The 25,804-nt window shown below is 39.4% G+C and overlaps 2 protein-coding genes across 3 annotated transcripts; both read left to right on the forward strand.

Moving 5' to 3' along the window:
- Window positions 1-1,147: 1,147 nt before the first annotated feature.
- scamp5a (secretory carrier membrane protein 5a) lies at window positions 1,148-13,771 on the forward strand. Of its 2 annotated transcripts, none has more exons than XM_017713640.2 (7): window positions 1,148-1,420; window positions 3,030-3,121; window positions 3,309-3,428; window positions 6,082-6,238; window positions 7,046-7,147; window positions 10,262-10,379; window positions 10,583-13,771. In XM_017713640.2, exons 2-7 carry the CDS (start codon window positions 3,115-3,117, stop codon window positions 10,769-10,771), a joined length of 693 nt encoding a protein of 230 aa, XP_017569129.1. In that variant the 5' UTR covers window positions 1,148-1,420; window positions 3,030-3,114; the 3' UTR covers window positions 10,772-13,771. The 2 variants fall into 2 exon arrangements, with proteins under 2 accessions (XP_017569129.1, XP_017569130.1); XM_017713641.2 differs by having other exon boundaries at window positions 3,065-3,121.
- Window positions 13,772-18,024: 4,253 nt separating this feature from the next.
- On the forward strand, window positions 18,025-24,096 carry LOC108436888 (inhibitory synaptic factor 1). The gene is made up of 2 exons (XM_017713619.2): window positions 18,025-19,392; window positions 23,329-24,096. The coding sequence occupies exons 1-2, from the start codon at window positions 19,237-19,239 to the stop codon at window positions 23,947-23,949; spliced, it is 777 nt and encodes a 258-aa protein (XP_017569108.1). The 5' UTR covers window positions 18,025-19,236; the 3' UTR covers window positions 23,950-24,096.
- The last annotated feature ends 1,708 nt before the right edge of the window (window positions 24,097-25,804 follow it).

Consider the following 25,804-nt stretch of genomic DNA (forward strand, 5'->3'; position numbering starts at 1 on the left):
CAGCACCGACACAGCGCACATTTCTGAACATGAGGTAGTGGAATGAGGTGCAGAGATATTTAACATGCTGTGATCTGTGAGTCACGCAGTCAGATGACAGACATAAACACAGCAGTTACTGAGGTAGAAAAAACCTGAGTAAAACAGTGTAAACGCAGTGTAGCAGCAATGTTCCAGATAGTGCAAGTAGAGCATCAAAAGAGTTGTGTGTGTGCAGTATGCGTGTGAGGGGGGTGGGGGTTAGCTCAGTCCTTGTGAGTTTAAGAACCTGATTGCTTGAGGAATAAAGCTGTTGCAGAATCTGGCAGTGGTGGCACGGATGCTCCGGTACCTTCTGCCAGACGGCAGCAGTGAAAAAAGTCCATGTGAGGGATGGATGGGGTCGTCCACAATGTTATTGGCTTTCCGGATACAGCGTGTGGTGTAGATGTCCAGGATGGAGGGGAGAGAGACCCCGATGATCTTCTCAGCTGTCCTCACTATACGCTTTAGCGTCTTGCTGTCTGAGGCGGTGCAATTCCCAAACCAAGCGATGATGCAGCTGATCAGGATGCTTTCCACAGTCCCCCTGTAGAACATGGTGAGGATGGGAGGGGGGAGATGAGACTTCTTGAGTCTCCACAGGAAGTAGAGGCACTGCTGGGCTCTCTTGGCTATGGAGTTGGTGTTGAGGGACCAGGTGAGGTTCTCTGTGATGTGGACACCAAGGAACTTGGTGCTCCTGATGATTTCCACAGCAGAGCCAATGATGTTCAGTGGGGGGTGGTCACCTCACACTGTTCAGAAGTCAACAACCATCTCCTTAGTTTTATCTACATTCAGAGACAGGTTGTTGGCTCGGCACCAGTCCGTTAGCCACTGCTCCTCCTCTCTGTACGCTGACTGACTCTCACTTTTCCTTTTATGTTTAACATTTGATTTAAATCTGTATCCTCGATTTAGGGACTCTTAGTGAATGAATCTGCGGAATGATGGGTGAATGCACTGTGGTGGACTTAACATGCCCACTGTAACCCCTTGTAGGTCATGATAATGTGCTTCAGTACCGTGGAGAGCGACTATATGGGCCGTGAACTGTTGCCACGCAGGAAGAGGGGCAGGGAGCGAGAGAAAAGGTGGAGTGGAGGGGCTGGCTGTGTGTGTGAGGGGGGTGTAGAGTGGAGGAATGAACTATCGCGATTACTCAGAGGCCTTCTGGCTGCTGGGATTTGTTCAGCATCATCTCTTGCTTGTCCCGGGCGGGTGGTCGTGTAGGAGGATCACGGTGCGATTATATTACTCTCAAATCTACGATCAGGTGCAACAAAACCGCAGGATCTGACGGGGAGCTCTCCGCCTTGGATGGACAGTATATTTCCTGTTTGCTCGTCCGCGGGAGCGATTTCACAGCAGCCACGTTCTCGGGTAGCCGAACGGCGAGGTAAGGGGTGTATTTGAGACGACGCTGGGCTTCAGCTAAACCATCACCGACCTAAACATGGCTGTGAGGTGCGGTCTAGTCAGTTTTATCGGAGTGTACAGTCAGATTGGAGCATCGTTATGGGAGAATTCACGGAGCGGGAGACTGTACAGCGTTCAGCTTCCCTCCTGAAGGGCGCTCTCCTCGACCTCCACATCACTCTCTAAACTCAATGAGATGCATGCTCGTGTTTGAATACCCTGCTCTAGCCTTTTTGTACGGTACTCACTGAAGAAGAAGAGCGATATAACCTATTAGTCCGTTCAGTCTGGACGCATCGTCCGCCAGACGCAGCAGCGACTAAAACAGCACAAAACACCGCGGATTTATGTGTTAACCGCTCCCGGGCGCCATGCCCTTCACTATTAGACCAGCTCTGTGTTCCTACTTCAGTGATTTAACAGTACATCGAGCGCTAGTGTGAGATAGATAGATAACCTGCAGTTTGTCGGGGGTGGTGAGGGGTAGAAATCTGTTTTTTTCCCGTTTCCCTTTCCCTTTTTTCCTCCCTAACCCTGTCCTCCCTCAGCCACAGGCTCTGACAGAAGTAGACATAAGCAAACGTGAGATGCCTCAGACCTCATTTATCTTCGGCAAGGCCGCCAGAAACCTGCGAGCCTATGTGGTTAAAATAGCGTAAAAGCTCGTTTTAATGATATTATGCCAAAATTCGGTGCCGTTACAGCGGCTACTGAATATTAAACCCTGTAGCTAGGAGGCTGTCACTAGGGGCGCTCTATCACTGGGCCTCTACGAACTCCTCCTAAAGGAAATGGAAACAGCCGCTTCAGCAGCTCTTCTTCAGTTCACACAAGTTGCGACCTGTCCAGGGTGTATCCTGCCTTCCGCCCGAAGACTGCTGGGATAGGCTCCAGCACCCCCCCGCGACCCTGACGGAGAAGCGGCTTAGAAAATGGATGGATGGATGGACAAGTTGCATCCAAAACCACATACGGCAGTACAGAATGGGCCACTATGGGTCATGTACTATTTTTAACATACTATTTAGTGTGGTAGTCTGAGGTTATGGACAGTCAGTGGACATGAGCTTATGAGCAGAGCCTGGTTCCAATTCACCCGATTATACTTGAAATACGACGGCAAAAACGCTAGAGGGCGCCCGCGAGCGAGTCCTCAATAAACATGGAGTGAATAAAGCTAAAAGGCTAAAAACGTTAAACATATTTCAAGGATTTCATGCAGACGTTTTCTTTAACTTTAACAAGAAGCAGAATGTATTACATTAAATAAATGAAATGGAAAATTATCATCTTTCTGTTTACAGAGTGATTGGCAAGCTAAGAGACGCTCTTAGAAATGCCTGTAAACAGGATTGAAAAGCGTTCAGAAATACAGCATAAATGTTGAAGTGTTTTATAAACGAGCGCAATTCTCTCTATAAAAACAGTATCCATTTACATATGATAGGTTTGAAAAAGGCTCCATAGGTCCCCGTTCGTGCGCCCTCTGGTGTCTGACCAACCCGGAAGACATGACTGAGTAGCAGTTCTCCTCACTAGGACTCACCTGCAATGACATGACTTCTTTACTGTTTTGTGCTTTCTTTCAGTTCAGTGTGTGTTCAGTAAAACATCTTTCATTTAGGGTGCTGAATATTGCTGTCTGAGATCAGGGATTTAGGATAAAGAATCTTAATGGCAGGTAAGAGTCAATTTTTCATCCTAAAATTGTCAATAGTATCGCAGATGTTACCTGTTTTGCCATTTTCTGCTATTATTCTAATTCTTTGGTTGAATAATAATTTTTTTTCAGTATAATAAGATGTTATAAAAAGACAAATAATGGCTTTGCTGACTGCTGTACGCTTTATTCTTTTTTTGACTCACAGAAAACAATTTCCCTCCTCTTCCCCGTTTCATCCCTCTGAAGCCATGCTTTTACCAAGACTTCAACGAGATCCCAGACCAGCGGCGCACCATGTGCAAACGGTTGTACTATCTCTGGATCTGTAAGTGTGCAGAACAATTTGTTTCTGAATTATGTTTGCTTAATGCTATTTGGCATGTTTTTTCCTTTTTCTGTGTTCTCTTGAGTCAGCCATTCAGGCTACCACTGTTTGCTCTAAAAACGTCAGCTGTGTTGTCACTCAAAACACTGCAGCAGCCTAAACACACCAAAGAAGAAGCAAGTAATGCATACAAATAGTTTGTAAGGACTTTGTTGAGCTTTGTTATAAAACATAGCCATTTCCTTGTTGCCTGAAAAGCCAGGAAGATTTTGTACCATTTGGGAGCATCATGATCTTAAAATCCACAGTTTTTTACTGCAGAAGTTTTTATGTTTCAGTAGATTGTCACTGTATTCTAACACTAGGGGGGCTGTATAACTGTATATCCACTGATTCCACAATGTAATTCTGTAAAATGTACTGCCTTTTTCATCAGCACTCAGATTGGACTTTTTTAACCAGCTACTAAGTTTACAGTAAGTGTTTGATACACTGTAGAAGTGATAGTATTATATGGTAGTAATTAGTCTATTTAGGCTTTTGTAGATGTAGTATGAGTTCGATATAGATATAGATATAAACCTCAAATTTTAACACATACCAACTGTCCAAGTGTTGGTCCCATCATTAGGAGATCGTCGTGTTTTACCCCATAGTGATGCTATAGTCATCCGTGGCTGGGAGTCCAAGGGAGCACAATTGGCCTCACTCTCTGGGTGTCTACGATGTCCTTCCATCTCCCCCTATCACTATCAGTGCAATACTAGCTTATGTAATAGTATTGGCAGTTAGCGGTCCAATGATGTTGCGTTACTGGCATTTCAAAGTGCGGTGGCTTGCTTCACATGTCACAGATGCCCTTCTAGCACTGGTGGTAACTAACTAATAGGTGAAATCGAATACACACACAGAGTGTCTGTGTTTATATACAAAGATTTTTGCCAATCCGATTGAAAACAATTGGATTACAGACTCAGACTGAGGTGTTTATTCTCACTCTGTTGAACAGTCTGATGGAAAATCTGCGTTTACATGCTCGCTACAAGTAATCTGATGCAAAGTGACGCGCATGTGTGGAGTAGCACTTAGAGTGAACGTTACCATGACAGCGAACATCACGTGGGATCCAGCCGAGTTGAGCGGTATAAACCTTTCGCTATGACGGGACGCGCATGCGCAGAACGTACTTACACGTTCCGATTATAGTGTAATCGGATTCAGGCGTTTACACGGATATTATTCTTCTGTTTAACGGGTTATTTAGAGGTTTACCCCCTTTGTTCAATCGGATAGAAATTCTATTCCGAATGGCCTCAATCGGACTAGACTATTCCGATTGAGCTATTAGTCGGATTATTAACGGATTATTAGGCATTGTTTACAATGCTGTAGCACTGTGGTATGACACTACATGTCTTTAATGAAGTCCAACTTTGTGTCATTTATTTTTGTTTGCGCAGGACTGTGAAGTCCTACCCATATCTGAAGTGAGAAACAGTAGTATGTGACTACGTCTTATATTTGAGACTACAGCTCCCTAATCTATTACAAATCCAATTTTGTGTTTTGTAGGGTCAGTGTTACTGCCTAGTATGTGAGTGAATAAAACTCCCTTAGTTTTCTCTTGTCCCAGCAGTTTTTAACATAAGTACATTTAGCCTAAAATGTGTTCACTGTTTTAATTGTAACATTTTACTTAAAAATCCTTATTTTGTACAAGATTTACACAGATTAAGAAAATCTGATTAATTGCGATTAACTATATGAAATTCTGAGATTAATCACGATTAAAATTTTTAATAGTTTGTCAGCCCTAACACACACACACACACACACACACACACACACATATATATATATATATATATATATATATATATATATATATATATATATATATATATATATATATATATACCACCCACTCCAGTACATACAAAGTACATACAAATACCAAATACAGAAACTGAGCTACAAACGCGAGCCATTTTGAATTCACTGTTTTTGTGATGTCACGAAAACCAGAGCGTTTATAGAAATCCGCCTACTTGACCTACTACAGTTTAGTTTCGCCCTACTTACGCTCAAGTTATAAGACGTGATTTTGAAAGGAGCACTGTACAAGGCAGCCAATCAGAATACAGCCTATTTACATACATCAGTCTTAAAGGGAACAGTAACAGTAACAGCCTGTTTAATTCTAACTAAGGGATAAGTTGTCTGAAAAAATTAAGATTGTTTTTGGCACGTCAACCCACACAAACCGCATAAGTACACCTTAGAGACAAAAAATAAAATACAGGAAAAATGTGGGATGTGGGCTCCTTAACTGTGACATTCACTGTGTATTTCCTTTTATTATATGAGCTATTTATAGTATGTTTGCTGTTAACCTTGAAAGCCCAGGAGTAGTTCTCTCTCACTTAAGTAGTACATGGAGAATCCTTGCCTATTGTTTGATAAAACCTTTTTTAGATCTAATCCTTTTTATTTAATATTGGTTAGAGGCTAGAGCTACTTTGTAAGTAGAGATAAGCTTGTGATTAAATTAATTGGTGAAATAAACCAATTCAAGACTGAGTTTAATAGTTTGAGTATTTTTTTTTACCTTGCTTCATGAAGTTTAGTTTTTGACTCTTGTTCTCTTACCCAGTGAACAGTGCTACACTGGCGGTGAACCTGATTGGTTGTCTGGCATGGATGTGCGGTGGAGGCGGGGCAACTAACTTTGGAATGGCCATCCTGTGGCTGATTCTGTTCACTCCTTGCTCCTATGTATGCTGGTTCAGGCCCATCTACAAAGCCTTGAAGTGAGTTGCCTTGCAAATTGTTCATAATTTGTAGATGACAAACCTAACTCGATTTTATTCGGTCTGGTTATCCTTTAGATTTTGTATAAGTTTCCACTAAACTCTTTACTGGCATAGTTAATTTGTCTGGAATAATTTATGCAGAATGTTGAATTATTTACTATACTGTTTATCTTTGACTTCTGAGCAAACATTTTAAATGTACATATGAATTCCAAAGCATTAAATAAAGACATTTAGGGTGGGTAATATGGCAAAATATAATACCACAATGCTTGATGATCATTTTCATGACATGCAATATGTATCACAATATTTCTTCTTTTCTGTGATTTGGTAAATTGGAACAGACAGAATGCGTCAGCAGTACCACCTTAGACAAATACTCCCAAAATTGATAAAGACAATGATTATTGTTTTAAGTTCTACTTGTTAAGCCACACTGAATCCAACAAATAGGATGAATTGTGTTCTGTTTGTGATGAAACATGCAGTTGGCCAGTGTTCGTTAGGTACTGACTGTATCCACAATATGCAGAGGAAAGCAGATACTATGATTTGTCACAATTATGATAAGATATTGTAATTTTGTCAACCCTTACTGGACACAAATACAACAGCTGGAGACTGAGGCAAATCCCTGTCAGTCAGGCTTTTTCTTTCAACGTTTGTGCAAAAATTTGTTTCCATGTCCTCTGTTTCACATAAAGACTGAAATAGCTACAGATTGAGAAGCAAATCTCATCACAGCAATTGCAACATAAACTTTGTTGACTAACTATACTGTACACTTTCTCTCTTTTGCAGGACTGATAGCTCGTTCAACTTTATGGCGTTTTTCTTTGTATTCATGGCCCAGGTTGTGATCAGTATTATCCAGACAGTGGGCATCCCAGGCTGGGGAGTGTGGTAAGGACATTAGATGTGAGGTTTCTAGAGATGTTAAGATTAGTGGGTTTGAGCTTGGACGTAGTATGTAGTAGTGGTGTAAATCAGAGATCATCTGTGTTTATCTGAGATAGAGTGAGCCTGTTTGATCAGTAATAGGTACTAAAATATTTTAGTGAAGAAACATTAATATTAATAAGCATTGCAAATTATGAGGTTGTTTTTTCATTTCTCATATAAGCTTAAAGGGGGGGTTTGAAATTGATTTTTCAAAATTTCTGCATAATTCAATAGTTATATCCAGAGTCATTCAGAGTGGTTTGATGTGAAATGGTTAATTGTAGAGAAACTAACCAACTCAGATTTCTTAATAGTAGTGGTGATAGGAAACAGGGGTCACAAAACCTATAACACAAATGTAGCCATTTTATTTACTGTCCAAAACAATCAGTGGACCTACACGTGTGTTTTTGTCCATCATTGATCTCCAAAATGGTAACTTTACAGCAGGAGGCAAAACATATCGCTGTTGTCAGAAGAAAACCGTATCTCCATTTTTGACATTTTTCAGTTTTTGACAGAATTTGAAAACACTCGTGGCCTTTTACAATGTTTGTAAATTTCATGATGAGTGGACTAAAATAAATGGCCCAAAATAACTTGGAAAGACATCTGGTTCCATTGACTTGCATTAAAAGTAAAGTATGTTTTTTCCTTCTCCTGTAAAGTTACCATTTTGTAGATACAAGGTTTTCTTCCGACAGCAACAATATATTTGTTTTGCACAGCAACAATATGTAAAGTTGATAATGGTAAAACGGTTGAGCAAAGAGTTGCTTTATGTTTTATGTTTTAGTCTAAAACTGTGGTAAAACAATGTCTTGTTTTATCATCGTGTTTTACACATCGACAGTGTGTTCATAACCATGTCATACAATAACTTTGTTATGGGGCTTTTAGAGGAGGTGAAAAAATCTGACTGAATATATATCTATAAAACAGAGCATTTCACACCAAACCACTCTGAATTGCTTTTAAAAATTTTATGTTAACCATTTAATTGTCCAGAAATTTTGGAAAATTCCCTTTAACACTTGTTTAAGAGGTAAAATGTTGACCTGACAGCAGTTCTGTCTGAATGAGTATCATGTAAGAGTTGTTTTGTAAGGTAGTATGAAATACAACCCTAATTCCAATGAAGTTGGGACGTTGTGTAAAACATAAATAAAAACAGAATACAATGATTTGCAAATCCTTTTCAAACTATTTTCAATTGAATACTCTACAAAGACAATATATTTAATGTTCAAACGGATAAACTTTATTGTTTTTTGCAAATATTCACTCATTTTGAATTTGATGCCTGCAACACGTTACAAAAAAGTTGGGAGAGGGGCAACAAAAGACTGGGAAAGTTGAGGAATGCTCAAAATACACCTGTTTGGAACATTCCACAGGTGAACAAGTTAATTGGAAACAGGTGAGTGCCATGATTGGGTATAAAGGGCGCATCCCTGAAAGGCTCAGTCGTTCTCAAGCAAGGATAGGGTGAGGTTCACCACTTTGTGAACAACTGAGTGAGCAGATAATCCAACAGTTTAAGAACAACGTTTCTCAACGTGCATTTGCAAGGAATTTAGGGATTTCATCATCTACAGTCCATAATATCATCACAAGATTCACAGAATCTGAAGAAATCTCTGCAAGTAAGTGGCATGGCAGAAAACCAACATTGAATGCCCGTGACCTTCGATCCCTCAGGCAGCACTGCATTAAAAATCGACATAATTCAGTAACAAATATTACCACATGGGCTTAGGGACACTTCAGAAAACCATTGTCAGTGAACACAGTTCGTCGCTCCATCTACAAGTGGAAGTTAAAACTCTGCCATACAAAGCGAAAGCCATATATCAACAACACCCAGAAACACCGCCAGCTTCTCTGGGCCCGAGCTCATCTGAGATGGACTGACGCAAAGTGCAAAAGTGTCCTGTGGTCTGACGAGTCCACATTTCAAACTGCTTTTGGAAATCATGGATGTCGTGTCCTCTGGGCCAAAGAGGAAAAGGACTAGATTGTTATCAGCGCAAAGTTCAAAAGCCAGTATCTCTGATGGTATGGGGGTGTGTTAGTGCCCATGGCATGGGTAACTTACACATCTGTGAAGGCACCATTAATGCTGAAAGGTACATACAGGTTTTAGAGCAACATATGCTGCCATCCAAACAACGTCTTTTTCAGGGACGTCCCTGCTTATTTCAGCAAGACAATGCCAAGCCACATTCTGCACGTGTTACAACAGTGTGGCTTCGTAGTAAAAGAGTGCAGGTACTAGACTGGCCTGCCTGCAGTCCAGACCTGTCTCCCACTGAAAATGTGTGGCGCATTATGAAGCGCAAAATATGACAACGGAGACCCCGGACTGTTGAGCAACTGAAGTTGTACATCAAGCAAGAATGAGAAAGAATTCCACCTACAAAGCTTCAACAATTAGTGTCCTCAGTTCCCAAATGCTTATTGAGTTTTGATAAAAGGAAAGGTGATGTAACACAGTGGTAAACATGCCCCTGTCCCAACTTCTTTGGAATGTGTTGCAGGCATCTAATTCAAAATGAGTGAATATTTGCAAAAAACAATAAAGTTTATCCGTTTGAACATTAAATATCTTGTCTTTGTAGTGTATTCAATTGAATATAGGTTGAAAAGGATTTGCAAATTATCGTATTCTGTTTTAATTTATGTTTTACACAACGTCCCAACTTCATTGGAAATGGGGTTGTATAAGTAAGCTCCCACAGTCACTGTTTCTTATACGCTGCTGCATAAATCATGTTCAGTCAATCTGAGCATTAAACTGCAGTCATTTATTCTCATCAGTCAGAATGCACTTTGTGCAGGAAACAAATATGTTTTCATTCACTCAATTCAGTTAGTTTTTGTATTTTTTGTCATTTTGAAATGTGTGCAGCTCCATTAAACAAGTACTAAAATTTGTTATTACTCTGTATATGATTTTGCAGTTTTGCAGACAATAGGAGAGAGGTTGCAGAAAAGAATCTTAATTTGAGGAATATTTTCTGTTTTGACAATGAATAATCTGTTTCACTATGCCTTCTCTCGTCTCTATTACAGTGGCTGGCTGGCCACTATCACGTTCTTCAGCACTAATATCGGGTCTGCTGTGGTCATGCTGATTCCTACTATCATGTTCACAGCTGTGGCTGTGCTCTCCTTCATTGCCCTCACCAAGGTGCTTCATTTACTTTTTAATGCAGAAAACCTAATACATTATTTTCCTCCATCTTCTTCATTATGCTCATGCATTTGTGAGAACATTTGTGCATGTCATTTTAATAAAGCGGTAACGTTCATTTTCAAAGTAAATTTACTGTCAACACATTTTTAATTTTCATTTCATTTCGAAAAATACTAATCTTTCTATGTGTGATGTAGGTCCATAACTTCTACCGTGGCAGTGGAGGGAGCATGAGCAAGGCACAGCAGGAGTGGACTACAGGTGCTTGGAAAAATCCGCATGTCCAGCAGGCAGCACAGCAGGCGGCAATGGGAGCAGCCCAGGGGGCAATGCAGGGCCAGCAGTACTCTGCCGCCCCCACCTACAACTATGATGACCCCATGTGATAAATCTTTAGTAAGAAATAGGTAGAAGGGAGTGTAACAGGGTATTGGGGGCAAGGGGGGTCATGAAAAGAAGGCTGCCAATACATAGAGGGAGGAAAGCAAATAACTGACCAATTTAACTTTAATCATCTTTTCTCCAATACAATATGGCATAGACTTTTGCTTCAGCTCTTTTAAAAGTGTATGGGTTTAAATATTGTTTTTGGTCTGTTGATCCTATCAGTACTATATTACCACTCCTTCCTTGTGCCACCAAGGCAGTATGCTATTTTATCACTACTCGTACTTTAAATATGTCTGGACTGGAGCTCCAGAGAATAACAAAGCATTGTATCGCACTGTGTTTCTATAGTAACTAGATTCCTGGACTAACGTGTCCCTGAAGAGCCAGCAGTAACTCCCTATTTCTGTTGGCAATTTGATGTTTAAGCGGACAATTTATGACTGCTTGGCAAAATCATCTCACTGTTTTACAAGTCAATATATGTCTTCTGCAAAAGATCAGCAAACACTAGAAGTAATACATAAAGTGAAATAACTTAGGAATAACTAGTAATAAATTAAACACATTGCATTTAAATTTTTTTTGAGCCATACAAAAAATGTGGCCTTACAAGAGGTCTTTGGCTTGTTTTTTGCAGTTAGTTTAGTTTGTTTGAATCAGATAGCCATACACTTGCACATCTACTGTTTAAATGAATTTGTTTTATAATTGTGTCTCGGGTGCAGAAATGTACACCGCTAGTGCATCACATTTTACAGATGTGTTGTTGATTTTGTTTTGTTACCTCAGGATTCAAATAGTTATTTTTTTGCTCTAGCTCTGTAGCATTGGTAAAAGGTCAGTCTGAAAGGAACTTTGGTTAAATATCAGTTTAGGACTGATTTTTCAAAAAACATGCGCTAAAACATCCTTGAGATTAATTGTTAGAGAAATGTGGGTGTTTCCTTAGAGGCTTCACTGACATCTACCTTTTATTTCCAACTACAGTAGAAAAATCCAGGGATCCTCTCCAGAAATAATACAAAAGGTTCAAATGTTCAGAGAATCATCTGCACTGAGAATCACTCACTTAAGCCATGAGCTACTGCTTTGTTATTTACCATCTCAGTCTTAAATTGGCGCACTGCTGTCTTTACCTTTACCGAAATTCTATCTAATGTTGTGTGCACTATTGGACTTAGTATTTAGTTGTGCATTTATCTGCATAAACGTTTCCAACACTTTGAGTGAAGTGAAACCTTTTTATCAAGGAATAACAGGAGTTAAAGCCTGCAAGCAAAGCACACTTGTCTTTGAATTTAAAATACATAGGATTTACTCTTTCAGTAATGAATTCTGCCCTTTCCTAACAGGATTAGGATTTTGCTGTAATATCACATCTGATTTTGTGTACATATTTTCTGTGATACAGTGATCATTGTGTGTGTAAAATTCCCCAATGAATCTGAAGATTATGTAAACCCTTTGTCACCTGATACAGTTGTGGTATTTTCAATACATGTAACGTAATTAAGACAGGACAGATTATTAATATAGAGTTATGTTTATAGAGAGGCTTGAATTGATCCATACTCTCTGAAAGGGTCGGTGTTAGATTTTAAGCAATTGTATTGAAAAGTCTTTATATACTCTCAAGTACAATTTAAATGAAACTGATGCGAGTAACCACACTATACATGTACAGTATATGTAATATGTAATCAAATTGTCTTAATCAAAGCTTGTACAATAGCACCTCATCTCAAGAACTGTGAAATGTTTTCATGTGCTCATGTACGAAGTGAATATTGATGTGTATGTTTGACTTTTTTTTAAGGTTTTGTCATTGTTTTTACATGTACGTGAGTGAGAGAAGCTTTAGTGTTCACTGTGTTATACCTGTTACATTGGAATGGTCATGGGGCTTGGTAAAGAGGATCATCAGGCTCAAAGCTTTGGCTTGGTGTTGGTAGAAGTTTTTGTTGATTGGCCATGAAACTGGTACTAGATCGGCACAAAACAAAGGACATTTAATCTCAGAGTGGTTTATCTCCTGCTGTTAGGGCTGGTTTCTTTGACATTGATTAAGTCTTGGACAAAATTGTGGTTGTAAATTCGTTTTGGTCCAGGTTTAAGCTTAATCTAGGTCTGGGGATCAGCCCATAGAGACCTAAAAGAAAACGAGAGCCCTCAAGTGGACAGAAGCTTTCACGGTTCCTGTTTGGTACCCTGTCCAGATTAAAACAATTGATGAAATCTGTGATGAAGAGATACTGACATCAAGTGTGAATGTTATATTTCAGTTGCACCAGCAAAGCAAAGCCCACTATCCATTGCCAAGACCCGATGCCCAACTCTGCGCTATGATCCCATCATACACACCCGTGTGTGTGTGTGTGTGTGTGTGTGTGTGTGTGTGTGTGTGTGTGTGTATATATATATATATATATATATACACACACACACACACACATATAGATAGATATATAAATGCTGTCAACAGTAGATGAAGCTTTGTTTATAGTGTAAAGTGAATGGAAAGATGACAATAGAACAAAACTGTTAGTCGTCTGTGTGTGGTGTGTTGTGTGGTGCTTGGTAAACTTGTGCCATGTGTACATAGGTGCTGTGTGTGCGTGTATGTGTTGATGTCACTGCTGTCCAGCCCAAAATGGAATGTAATTGTTGACTGAAGAAGAGCTGCAATCCATTTTATGGGGTTTCTTTATTTATTTGTTCCTTTCTTTCTTTCTTTCTTTCTTTCTTGATTTCTTTCTTTATGTTATTGTGGTGGGTCAAACTTTCATTTCTTTCTGACATAAAGGCTGATTTAGTCATGAGTTAGACATAAATACTTAGTTATCTTTAACATATTGTAGGGTAAATAACTCTGGAATCAAGGAGTCAATTAAATGTGCTCTTTCAAGGTATTTAGAAGGTTTTTTTCTAGCCCATTTTGTATTACTTTTTGTATTATTTTGTGTCTTCCTGATGGCTAGTAAACAGATATTGTTGCATTTTGTCTCAGACAGTAATTTCATCCGTTCAGGCTGCTGTGTGTCCTTTATAAATTACAAGTTTCCCCAGCAGAGGGCAGAAAAGAGGGGCACAGAATAAATGGCTACTGATTCAAATCAAGACACCCTGAATCTGAGTTCTGATCCCCTCAGAATACACCTTTTAGATTATAGATGAGATGACAACTTGATGTGTTTGAAGACTTGAGATCAAAAATGATAAATGCTGCATTTTAATGTCAAACAGCTTTTATGAGGTGAAGGTTTTCTGAGGTGAAGTCAGTTATCCATGACAGAATCACTTCCATTGAGCTTTTATGAAACCTGTGTTCCCTTGTGGTCTTCATGCACTACAAGTAGACCCTGCTCAGTTTTCTTTAAATGGAAAATTAAAACAGAAGGCATTGCAGCCCGAGGGCACTGAAACATCTCCTTGCTTATCCTTTTGCTGTGTTCTGCTGTTTCATCCACAAGGTCAATCCAGGTAAAATGAAGTGGGACAGATGAAGCCCTACAGGTCTCTCTGAGAAAATATAGATGAGCGCATGCAACAATTTTTTTTTTTTTTTTTTGAAGGTCATTTTTTTTGTTATGCCTGATCTGTAGCAGCACTGCAAGCCTAGTTTGTACTTTCTGAAAGCCTAGAAAGTCAGATAGGAACTTTCTAAGATGTTTGGATGGGCTGTATGTAACAAATGCTCAAAACCACACACAAAATGATCAAGTACTTGTTGAGTCCTGTGTTCTGCCTGAATCAGGTGCATAGGGGCAGGACTGTAGGATTGTGGCCCTACAGAACTTGAAACGAAGAACAGTGATGTAGTCAAAAGTAATAAGAAAAAGACACATCTATACACTTCAACAATTCAAAGTGACAGTGTGTGGCCAGTTTTCTTTATTGTAATTTCATTGCCTTGGCTTTGGATGTTGTATTAATCAGCAGTGCTGTGCAAAAGTCCTGGGCAGCTTGAGACAGGCTTGAGACGATTTATGTGGCCAGTAAATATGTTTATGCTAGTAAAAACACTCTTTGATATTAGAGCAACACACAAATACAAAGTAATTCATTCATTTTTATTTCTTGATTATAAAAATACATAAAAATGTAATTCCTGACGTCCTGCTGCTCTCCAATCACTGTGTGGATTTGGTAAATTCCACCAGCAGTGTCTGATTTAATTTAATGAAGGACTGATGAGCTGAAGAGGTACTGGAGGGTAATTATAAATACTTGACTTCTGTCAGGAGACCTTTGAAAATGGTTGAGCTAAAACACTGACACAATAAATCACACTGCACTGCTCATTTGGATTTATTCTAATTCCTAGTACACACATTCTTGATCAAAAGTTTAAACACCCCTGTCAAATGATGTTTTGTTGATTTTGAAGTTAAAATAGGAACACATCCTCTACAGAACACAGGCTTCTGCACATTTTAGTGGACAGGTTTTTATTTGTTTAACATATTGAAAAAAAAAACATATATATTTTTAGTGTCTCTCCACTGCCCCCCCTGCCTAATATGTTAAATTCAGCAAATAAACTGCAATTGTTTTTTAACATGTGCAGACATGTGTTTGCCGTAGAGCAGGGGTGCTCAGTTCTGGTCCCGGACAGACCTACAACTCTGCAGATTTCTGTTACAGCACACTTGGATCTCATGTTCAGATGCCCCTGAAAACCTTCATTACCTGGAAAAGATTACGTTTGGACCTAAACTCAGCAGGGTGGTAGAGCACCCCTGCTGTAGAGGACGTTTCAACTTATTTTCACTTGAAAAATCAGCAAAACATGTAATTTGACCAGCAGACAAATTTTTGCATATGTAACATTACACATCATTTTCTCAAATGGCTCTGTCTTTTCTGCAGTTCAGTGTTTTTTATATTATTATTTTTATAACATGCTTCTTAAGAGTTAGCTGTGATTTGGAACTGATTATTTTAGGTAAATTGAAACCCATCAACCAGCGATTATAATAAGGGATGCCAACACTGCTCTTCATTTATTGCTTCTCCACAGTTTATAAGCAATTATGAGTTGTGAAAACGACATGGTATGTCTCGTGGTGAGCATTCAGCCTCATTTTAAGCACAGTGCCTTCAAGAAATGACATAAATTGCCTATTAAAATATATTTTTTTCATTCATAGTTTAATGAACAGAAGTGGAAAGTGTACAGACTGCATGTTTATGACATACCAACAAGAAGAAGTTATAATAAATAAGAAATAATCAATGAGCTAGTAAGCTATGCAGTGATCTGCACATTGCATATGGGAGCATTATATGTATCAACACTGAGCTGTGGCCTTGGGTCTTTCATAACGCAGCTTTTATTCTCCCATGTCACACCAAAGTTCACATAGAGAATGACAGAACCATGCAGTCCCGCAATTACATTGGAACTGTCAGTTTTCCACTGCAGGCCCACATGCTGAGTTATTATCACACATTTAGATGCACTCCTCCTTTACCAAATGAGAAATGTTCATCAGATTCATCTCAGAAAGTATAAAGGCCACTGCTCAACCCCTTAAACTGCAGGCTTCTTCAGTTATTAATTTAGTTTTCCAAAAAAATGTCAAATGCTGTTTTTTGCTGCAAAGACTCAATTAATATTAATACAACCCAAAAAAATGTCAAATGCTGTTTTTTGCTGCAAAGACTCAATTAATATTAATACAAACATGCAGACCCACATATAAGCCCTATGGGTTTAATTAATCAATGTTACACAAATAAATTAGGCATCCCAGTACACATTATCATTGCTGTCTATGTATCTCCATTTCTTTCTACATCATTTGAACTCACCATTTGAGCTGTCATTTAAATAATATGTACATTTTATAATGACTGGTCCAGTTGAAATGCTCCAAAATTACTCAGAATAAAATCTCTTTATTTTAGCTTGCATTGGAAGTTAAGAGTATTTTTGCCTTGGCTTTAATGTTACCATTTTGGAGATTTGTTTTCTAGGGGTTTTTTTTTGGACAGCAACATTGTGTTTTATTGACTAGCTAACGCAGTGTGCCAGTCAGTCCATTATTGATAGCGTGCTGCATGAGTTCATGAAGAGAGGCATCTTCCCACATAATTACAGCAGCAGCATGAGATGGAGTGGAGCGAGTGGTTTCCTGTGACTCTTGTATCTCCCATGCTTTTCATTAATGTGTTTTAATGGGATAATGTGCCTTGCTTCCATTGCAGCAGAGCTAGCGCATTCATGTCTCTCTGCCTGCACTGCAACACTGAATTGAATTAATTTGCCTTCCCCATTGAGGTGGCAAGCTTTGTGAAAGAGTGAGACGAAGAAGGGGGGGGGTGTGAGTGAACGAGAGTGTGTTTGAAGTGTAGAGAAAGTGATACAGAGTGTGTGTGCAATGTGACTGTGTGTGTAAGTGGGATAGAGATAGAGTTTGTGTATGGGGGTAACTGAGAGAAACAGCATGAGAGCATAAGATATGAAATGAATGTTTAAGATTGCAGAAGAGGAAAGACGAAAGAGCAGGGAGAGAAAAGGGGGGAGAACAAGGGAGAGAGAGAGGGAGAGAAGAAAGAAAAAAGGGGGAGGCAGAGAGAGAAAGAAAGACAGAGATAAAGCATGACAGACAGGGAGAAAGAGAGGGAGAGAGAAAGACAGAGCATGGGGAGTGAATGAGTTGGAGAGAAAGAAAGTGGAGAGTGAAACAGAGGGGGATAGGGAGAAAGAGGGGAGTGTGAGAGAGAGGAGAGAGAGAGAGAAAGAGAGGAGAGAGAGAGGAAAAGATGGAAAGAGAAGGAGAGAGAAAGAGACAGAGCATGGAGAGTGAGAGTGATAGAGAGAGAAAGAGTGAAACAAGGGTGAAAGAATGAGAGAGTATAAGAGAGAGGAAGAGAGAAAAAGCAAGAGAGACAAAGTATGGAAGAATGAGAAAGGGACAGAGAAAATACAGGAAAGAGTGATAGAGAGAAAGACAGTGAGAAGTGAGTGAAAGAGAAGACCGTGGAAGAGAAAAAGAAAGGGAGGGGAGAACAGAGGGAGAGAGAGAGGTTAGATATAGAGGGAAGAAAATAATGAGCAGAGAGTGAGAGTGAAAGTGCAATAAAGTATGTGTGTGTGTGTGTGTGTGTGTGTGTGTGTGTGTGTATATATGAGAGAGAGAGAGAATGAGTGAGGAGTGAGAGTGGAAAGTAAGTGAAAGAGAGGAGAGAAGAGGGAAGAAAGAAAGGGAGGGGGAGACAAGGAGAGGGAGGGAGGGAGAGAGAGAGAAGCAGTGAACTAAAGCCTGCCTTCCTGGTTGGAGCTGTTTGAGCTCTAACTGCTGGAGATGAGAGATGCACTATACAGAGCGCAGAGCACAGACGGAGCACAGCAGAAACCACACTCACTCTCAGCAACCTCTTACGGACATGGGAGCTTAGACTTGGACAGCTTGGTTAATGCCAAACCTGGAGCACTGCCACAGCATTGTAAAACTGCAGAGGATGGATGCTGGAAGGAATGTTTTTAGAAAAGTGAAGCAGGCGCTGCTTGGAAATGAATGATTATGGTTTGCTCTGAAAAGCTGCGAGGTTTTGCAGAGCTCCTCTCATCTCTCTTGCTCTTACATGTCATATGGGACATATTCAGCCTCTCTCAGCCTCTTTATCTTTTTTCTTTTGTGACTTCATGTCTTCGCTCTCGGTCTACTTGAAGAAGCATGACTGGATATGTAGCGGCTGAATTGCTCTGAGATGGGTTTATTGGCTTCTGCTCATGGGAAAATGTAGTCACTGGTACAAGTCTGTGAGTACAAAGAGTGCATAAGATGCTCAATCAACCATTACTTTTAGCACTGCTTTGAGGTCGTCTCAGTCCAACTGAAACACCTCCGAACTCCCAGCAGCATTTTTCTTTTAAAAGGCTTACCTGAACAAAGATTTTTGTCAGTTATGCTAAATTCTTCTTCGTCCTTTGAATTTAAATCAAGTTATATTTCCCGCAGTAATTATGTAACCACTTAAACTGCAGCTATACAATTCAGTTATTCGTCCTAGAAATCTTTTTCTTGAGTAACTACTTTCAGTAACATTTTTTCAGTAACTGCTGTGAAACTAGAATTGAATTAATGTAGTTATAATGAGGAATTGAACCCAGAATTGAATGTGGACCCACATACAGGCCCTAAATTAAACTCATGGTAGCCCTAGTATTCCTAATGTTAAATCATACATTTGCGTTGGTTATCTGTTTGTGCCCGTTGAACATTCTCCAGTGCTCTTTTTAACTTTTAATATGATGGGCATTCTTGGACAAAACAAACAACACCTGAGTCTGTGACAGCCAAGCAAAGTCATGTAAGGAACCTCATGGCGTATCCTTACTATATCTAACCATGTGCACAGTGACCCCTGTTCACGTTTGGGGTGCCGCTGTGACTTTGGGGAGTTTCAGTCATGAAGCCCAGTACCCTCTGCCCTCCTGGCTGCTGGTCTCTCCATGCACAGCATGTTCCAGAGCACTCTGCTAGGACCCCTGAGCCTGACTGACGGTCCGGATCGCAGGCAGTGCATCCGCAGCCACATCAGGATGGTGATGGAACAGCTGGAGGAGGTTCTGATTGAGCTGAAGGACGTGGCCAGAGAGCTCAGAGAGGTGACACACACACACACACATTGCTGGGCTCTCTCAGGTACTTACAATAGAACGCAGAAGCTTGTTTGGGCTTTAATAGAGGCAGAGGGAGTAGACATGTATAAATACCAGCTCGCAGACAGAAACCAGAAAAAACGTATATTCGACAAGCAGCTTAACAAGGGGTGAGATTTGCACTGACAACACAGCACACATAGATACACTTAAAACAAACAAGCTGTCAGTTTTGAGGCCTAATTATAAGCAAGAGAACAATGAGATCACTCTCTCCATGGCATCAGAAAATCACCTTCTCCTCTCCTTTTCATTTGTCAGGGTCATGTCTGTGTTTTCATTCTCTCCCGTGAGATGAGCAGTACTGTTGTTGCATTTCTTTCTGCAGTATGGGAAGGGAAAAATGCAATTAAACTCTTTCTCTACATTGATGTGTATGTCCTGCTATAGGACAATGTGGTATCTCTTTGCAATATAATTTCACAATAGCATTCTCAGCTATAGGAATACACTAACATATTTCTAGCTATGGGAATGCATTACGATTTTCCTAGTTGTTAGACTTCATTATAGTTTTCCTAGCTATTGGAATACACAATCAGAAATTCACTACATTCTTCTTAGATATAAACAGCATTCCTAGCTATACACTATAATATTCTTAGATATAGAAATACCCAGCAGTGGTCACCAGTCTTCTTCCTGGAAATCTACTTTCCTGCAGAGTTTAGTTTCAACCTGTATTTAATAAGCTGCCACACTCCCATATTTAACAGTAATGCATCTGATCCAGCCAATCAGAGAACTAGAAAGAGGTTAATTAGCTACAGCAGGTATGGCAGACTGTGGGTGAAACTAGGCTCTGCATGAAGGCAGATCCACAAGACCAGAATTGGTGACCACTACTCAAGAGTGTTCCTAGCTATAGGAATACACTATAGTATTCCTCACTGAAGGAATACACAATAAAATTATTAACTATAACAATACAATACAATATTTCCAACAACGGAAATACACTATAATATTCCTAGCTGTATGAATAGACAGCAATATTGTAAGCTAGAGGAATGCACTACAGTATTCCTAGTTATAGGAATGTGCCACATTATTCCTAGCTATAGGAATACACTATCGTATCCCTAGACATACTTAAATCTTTAGTAATGCATTACAGTATTTTGGGTTATAGAAACACACTATACCCATTCAAGCTGTAGTAATAAACTACAGTATTGTTAGCTGTAGGAATACAGTATAGTATTCTTAAATAAAGAAATGGCTGGTTATAGAAATACCCTATAGCATTCCTAGCTGTATGAATACCCTACAGTTTTCCTAGTTCTAGGAATACACAGCATGCACTATATAGGAATACAATATAGTATTCCCATCTGTTGGAATACCCTGCAGTATTCTCAGCTACAGAAATACATTATAATGTTCCTAGCTGTAGGAATGCACTAGAGTATTATTAACTATAGGAATACACTTCTCCAGTATTCTGAGCTAAAACAATGAAATCTAGTATACTTAATTGTAGCAATGTACTACTGTATTCCTGCCTTTTCAAGTATCATACAGTATTCCTGTAGGAATGTACATCAGTTTTTCCAGATGTAGGAATACACTGAAGAACCCCTAGTAGTCTCTCTTTCATTTCAATCACCCTCATTTCGGTCTCAGATCCAGTACTGATGGGCTAAAATCAGCCATAACTGATACCTCTACCAGCCAAGCCAAATTGATCTGTCTTTTTCATCCAGTCCTTTTGTTATTGAATTTTATTGATGTTTTCTTTAGGGTTTTGAGTTCTACCCCCTGCTCAGATTATTATGTTCGTTGAAATAACTGCTGCAACTCAAGTCTCTAGCAGTTTTCTTTTGATGGTTTAAATCTCTGCTTTAGGCAGTCACCCCTGCTCCCTTCACCCAGTCCTCCACAACATGTCACATTCACTGTCCTGTCATCCTGCTATCTCCAACCCATCACTGTGTTAGACAAACTCCCTGCCATCACTAGCAGAGTGAGCTGGCAAGAAGTCTATAATGTGACATCTGAAAACTTTCACTAATTCTCTGAATTTCGGCAGCATCTTTATGATTTAGACGACATTTACTTTCACTGAACTGAGGTCTTTGCAAAAGAATTCCAATGTCTCAAATCAATACCTTGGCTGTATGTGTGTGTGTGTGTGTGTGTGTGTGTGTGTGTGTGTGTGTGTGTGTGTGTATGTGTGTGTGTATGTGTGTGGTTTCTTGTGATGCAGGTGCACAGCAGGTGGATGAATTGTCCTGTCATATTCTTGTCATTTGTGTCCTTTCTGCTTAACAGAGATTGTTTGATAGCAGATCTCGCCAGCCAAGTCTGAGCTTGTATGTGCGTAATGAAACTGCATAATTGTCAACCTTGCCATCATAACTCGTTCTCTTACTAGACTGAATGGCACTTTTACACTTTGTAACTTTATCATCTCATAACACTTTTTGAACATTCGGCAGTGACACAATATTAAATCAGTGATCTCCAAGAACTTGTAATGAGAATGAGCTAAACCAATAGGTCAATGTTTTATTTTATAATTTATCATTTTAATTTAATTTATATAATTATAATTTATAATTAATTTTATTTAATAATTTCTTTTGTCTTCAGAGGCCATGAGAGGCAGTTGATGTCAGTCTTGCAATCCATCATTCATAATATATGGCACACATGTGGTTTTGAATTGTTGAGCTGTGAAAGACAACCAGGAAGAGAGGCTCTTTTGATGAATGTGTGTGTAGTGAGTCTTCCATCAGTGTCTGCATGAATCCATTCCTCCTACACCTGATTTTGTGTCTCTGTTGTGTGTGCCAACCTTGAGTTTGCCTTGTGCATAAAAAGTCCTCCCTTTTGAATGAGCACTGAAAAGAAAGTGTATCGGTGAGCATCCATGGTGAAAATTTGTTCTGGAAAACAAAGATAAGAAAAATCTATAAGCTTTGGCAAAATGCTACACTGCCGAGCTCACCAGCCACTTTATTAGTAACACCAGTCTGAATTTTTCATGGCATTGATTGACCAAGGCTCTTTAATGTTTCTCGTCCTATGATCCACTGGTATTAGGGATCTCAATATGTGCTCAGAAATTATTTCCACAACAATACCAGCAGCACCAGCTTGAACTGTAGGTAAAAAGTAAGATGGGCTGATGCTACTATCTGCACATCACATCAGAATTCAAGATTTTTTAGACCATATGTTGTTTTTTCAGTCTTCAACTGTCAGTTTGGGTGAGCCTATGCTGACTTTAGTCTCAGATTCCTGATGTGGTCTTCTGCTGTTGTAGCCCATCCGTCTAAAGTGTCATGCATTCAAAGACGATTTTCTGATCACCACTGTAAAGACTAGTTATTTGAGTTACGTTAGCTCTGCGGCCAGTTTGAACATGTCTGGCTAATCTCTTTATACCTCTCATTTACAAAGTGTTTCTGCTCACAAAAGCCACAATCATTCGGTTTTCTTTTCTGTCTTTCTGTGTGTAGAGACTCTTGTGTCCAGATCAACACTTTCTGAAATAGTCAAATCACACCATCTGGAACCAACAACAGTTCTACTCTCAAAGTCACTTATAACACATCTTGGCCTATACTGATGTTTCATGCTCTTGATCGATGTTTACATGATTTCATGCATTGTGTCCAATCTGCACCTCAACTGTGCTAACAGTGTGACCTCTCACACACATGTGAAATAAACATAACTTGAAATTTATAATGTGCTCTAAATTTTCATGCTCTGAGAAAACTTTTTAATTAAGTTAAAATGGAATTTTACAGCATGCTGTAATGTTTATTCAACTTTGTAATAGTCGCCAATGAAGAATATGTGGGCAGAGCCCAGACATATGGCAGAGCATAGGTCAATTTTAACTCAATTTCCATGTTTTCTTTTCCACAGGTAGTGACTCAAATTGACAAACTGACAGCTGGCATTGACCTGGATACAGAAGATGACCCAGAGGAGGACAGAGTGACCCTGGCTTGCAGCAGTAGCAGCAGTGAGAGAGTACTGGGGGACCTTTTCAAAGCAGAAGCTTTTTCTAATAATCACGACCTACATCACTTATTATACTACCCTCTCCTAGACACTGCTAAGAGACAAGAAACAGTCCTGCATCGGCGGAGCTGTGGAGACTTACCTGCTCTAAATGGACCCATAAAGGTCCCCTACAGTCCAAAGGCTTCCTGGCTCTTTGGCAGTGGAGAGAAAATCCACCACTGTGATAAAGCATTGTATCATGCACTTTGCTGTGATGATGATGATTTTGATGAAGAGAGTGGAGGCAGGAGATTCTCCAGGTTCTCCTCCAATGACTCTGTTTTCTCTTCTTCTCCTCCACGGCCTCTGAGAGTAGAGGCCTTGACGCCCCGGTCGGCCCGAAAATGTCATCTCAGCCCAGGCTCAAAGAAAAAAGCGTTGCGCAGCTGCAGCACTCAAACTGTTTCAGATAAGAGCACACAAACTCTGTTTCCTTACAGCCCTGCCCGGCAAAGAGCTTCAAGTGACCACAAGCACTAAAACACCTTGTAAATGTCCTACTGCTGATATGAAAATACTTTGACTTTGAAATGCGTATTTATCTAGAAAATGTTAATGTTACATGTATCAAAAATACTTAATTGCACATCAAGTTCTTGCTAATAAACTCATGCATTTAGCTATTTTTTCTTCTTTCTTAGTGTTTAAGATTTACTATTTTTTAAATGATGTTTTGTTGCTTGAAAGTACAATATTCCAATTCCCAAGTAATAAATCTACCCTGAAATTTGACATCGCTCCACTGCCCCCCTGCAGAGTTGGGATTGGTTTTGATCACTCCCACACTGTGCAGTAAATAGCTACAGATAAATTAAATGGGATTGCGCTATATTCTTCAATGAAGAGCAAAATGATTTGAAATGAAGAGTGACGGCTTATCCGCCATGCTGTCAGAGACGTTAGCCTTGTTATTCCTTACTGTCACAAATGAGGGCAGTCTCCTTTATGATCTCTCACAAGGCCATGATCAGACTCATGCTCTCAGAAAGTAATTCAATTAATTTCTCAGTCATAACTCTTTAGCTCAGGCCTGCATAAGAAAGAGACAAACTGGAACTCTCATGTAGTGTTGCATAATCAAAAGCCATTTCAATTTCTCTGGAAGCAAAGTGATAAGATTCTTAAATTTATTGAACATTTCTCTCCAACAGGCACCTATTGACCATACATATTAAGGGTGGAATATATTTGGCAGTGTCCTGTTTCAACAACACTGAATGAATAAAAGAAGAACGAGAAAAGAGTATGCACGGTTTTCCAAAAGCATTAAAGCACATCTATCACCATCATTGTCATTGTTTTCTATAAACACTTTCTCTACCTAAGAAAATTTGACACAAATTCACTGTAGGCCTGGTCATGTCATGCAACATATTCTGTGTGTAATAGGAAAACAACTAGAAGAAAAAGAATAAGAATATATATGCTCTCAAAAAGGACACAGGCTTAATAAAGCATTATAAAGGTGAATTTGGAAATCTAGTGTTTTACTGTTTTACATTTTCTATAGTAAGCTTATTATTCAAATACCAATAGTTCAAAAATGATTAAACCAAGCAATCAAAACACACCTAGATATTTTAGGTATTATTGAAACATAACTGCTCTAATGCAGGAAAAAAGGTTTGTAGGTCTAGATTTGTGACTAAATTCAGCCCTGGATTTTCAATTAGACCCTGACTGCTAGTTAGCTAGATAGCTTATCAGCCAGTGTGTAAAAGTAACTGTAACATACCATTAAACTAGCCCTCTGTGGCCATGATTAACAAATAGACTGAATGACCTGTGAAACAGCATAGATCAGCATAGCTGTTCACCAGCAAAACCAGCATATGTTGGAATTTTGGCCATCCACTGACGATACAGTGGGCTGCTAAGATGTCTCTAATATGTTACTAACTCTAATATCTACTAACACTAGAAACAACAACGTAGCACATGTGCCAAATGTAGTTTCTCTCCTTCTTGCTTTCACAGCAGTCCACACATAAAACAACTCACGAAGAGTCGTCTTGGTCCTTCCAATGGCCAGTCCATCCCTGGTTGCATGAATTATAGGGTATTTCTGCCAATTTTCAAAAATTTTGCATAATTCAATCGCTGATATGTACAAACACATTCACTCTTTACAGTAGTGGTGATAGGAACCAGGTGTTGCAATGTCTTCAATGCAAATATAGACATTTTATTTAAATTTGAAAACAGTCAAATAACCTACCCATGTCTTTTGAGATGTATGTAATGTTTATAATGGTAAATATGTTAAAGCTATTTTGCCATAGAATGCCCTGTATGCATGTAAGTAAATCAACGTCTCAGACATCAGGCGGCTTAT

This window comes from Pygocentrus nattereri, chromosome 11 (genome assembly GCF_015220715.1).
Source record: "Pygocentrus nattereri isolate fPygNat1 chromosome 11, fPygNat1.pri, whole genome shotgun sequence".
Classification (NCBI taxonomy): Eukaryota; Metazoa; Chordata; class Actinopteri; order Characiformes; family Serrasalmidae; genus Pygocentrus; species Pygocentrus nattereri.

Excerpts from the sequence above, each read along its gene's own strand:
- scamp5a (XM_017713640.2), top strand. Across the intron at positions 3,429-6,081 it reads GTTGTACTATCTCTGGATCT|TGAACAGTGCTACACTGGCG; the intron begins GTAAGTGTGCAG and ends TCTCTTACCCAG. Across the intron at positions 6,239-7,045 it reads CCCATCTACAAAGCCTTGAA|GACTGATAGCTCGTTCAACT; the intron begins GTGAGTTGCCTT and ends TCTCTTTTGCAG.
- LOC108436888 (XM_017713619.2), top strand. The coding sequence starts at position 19,237 with ATGCACAGCATGTTCCAGAGCACTCTGCTAGGACCCCTGAGCCTGACT. Across the intron at positions 19,393-23,328 it reads TGGCCAGAGAGCTCAGAGAG|GTAGTGACTCAAATTGACAA; the intron begins GTGACACACACA and ends TCTTTTCCACAG.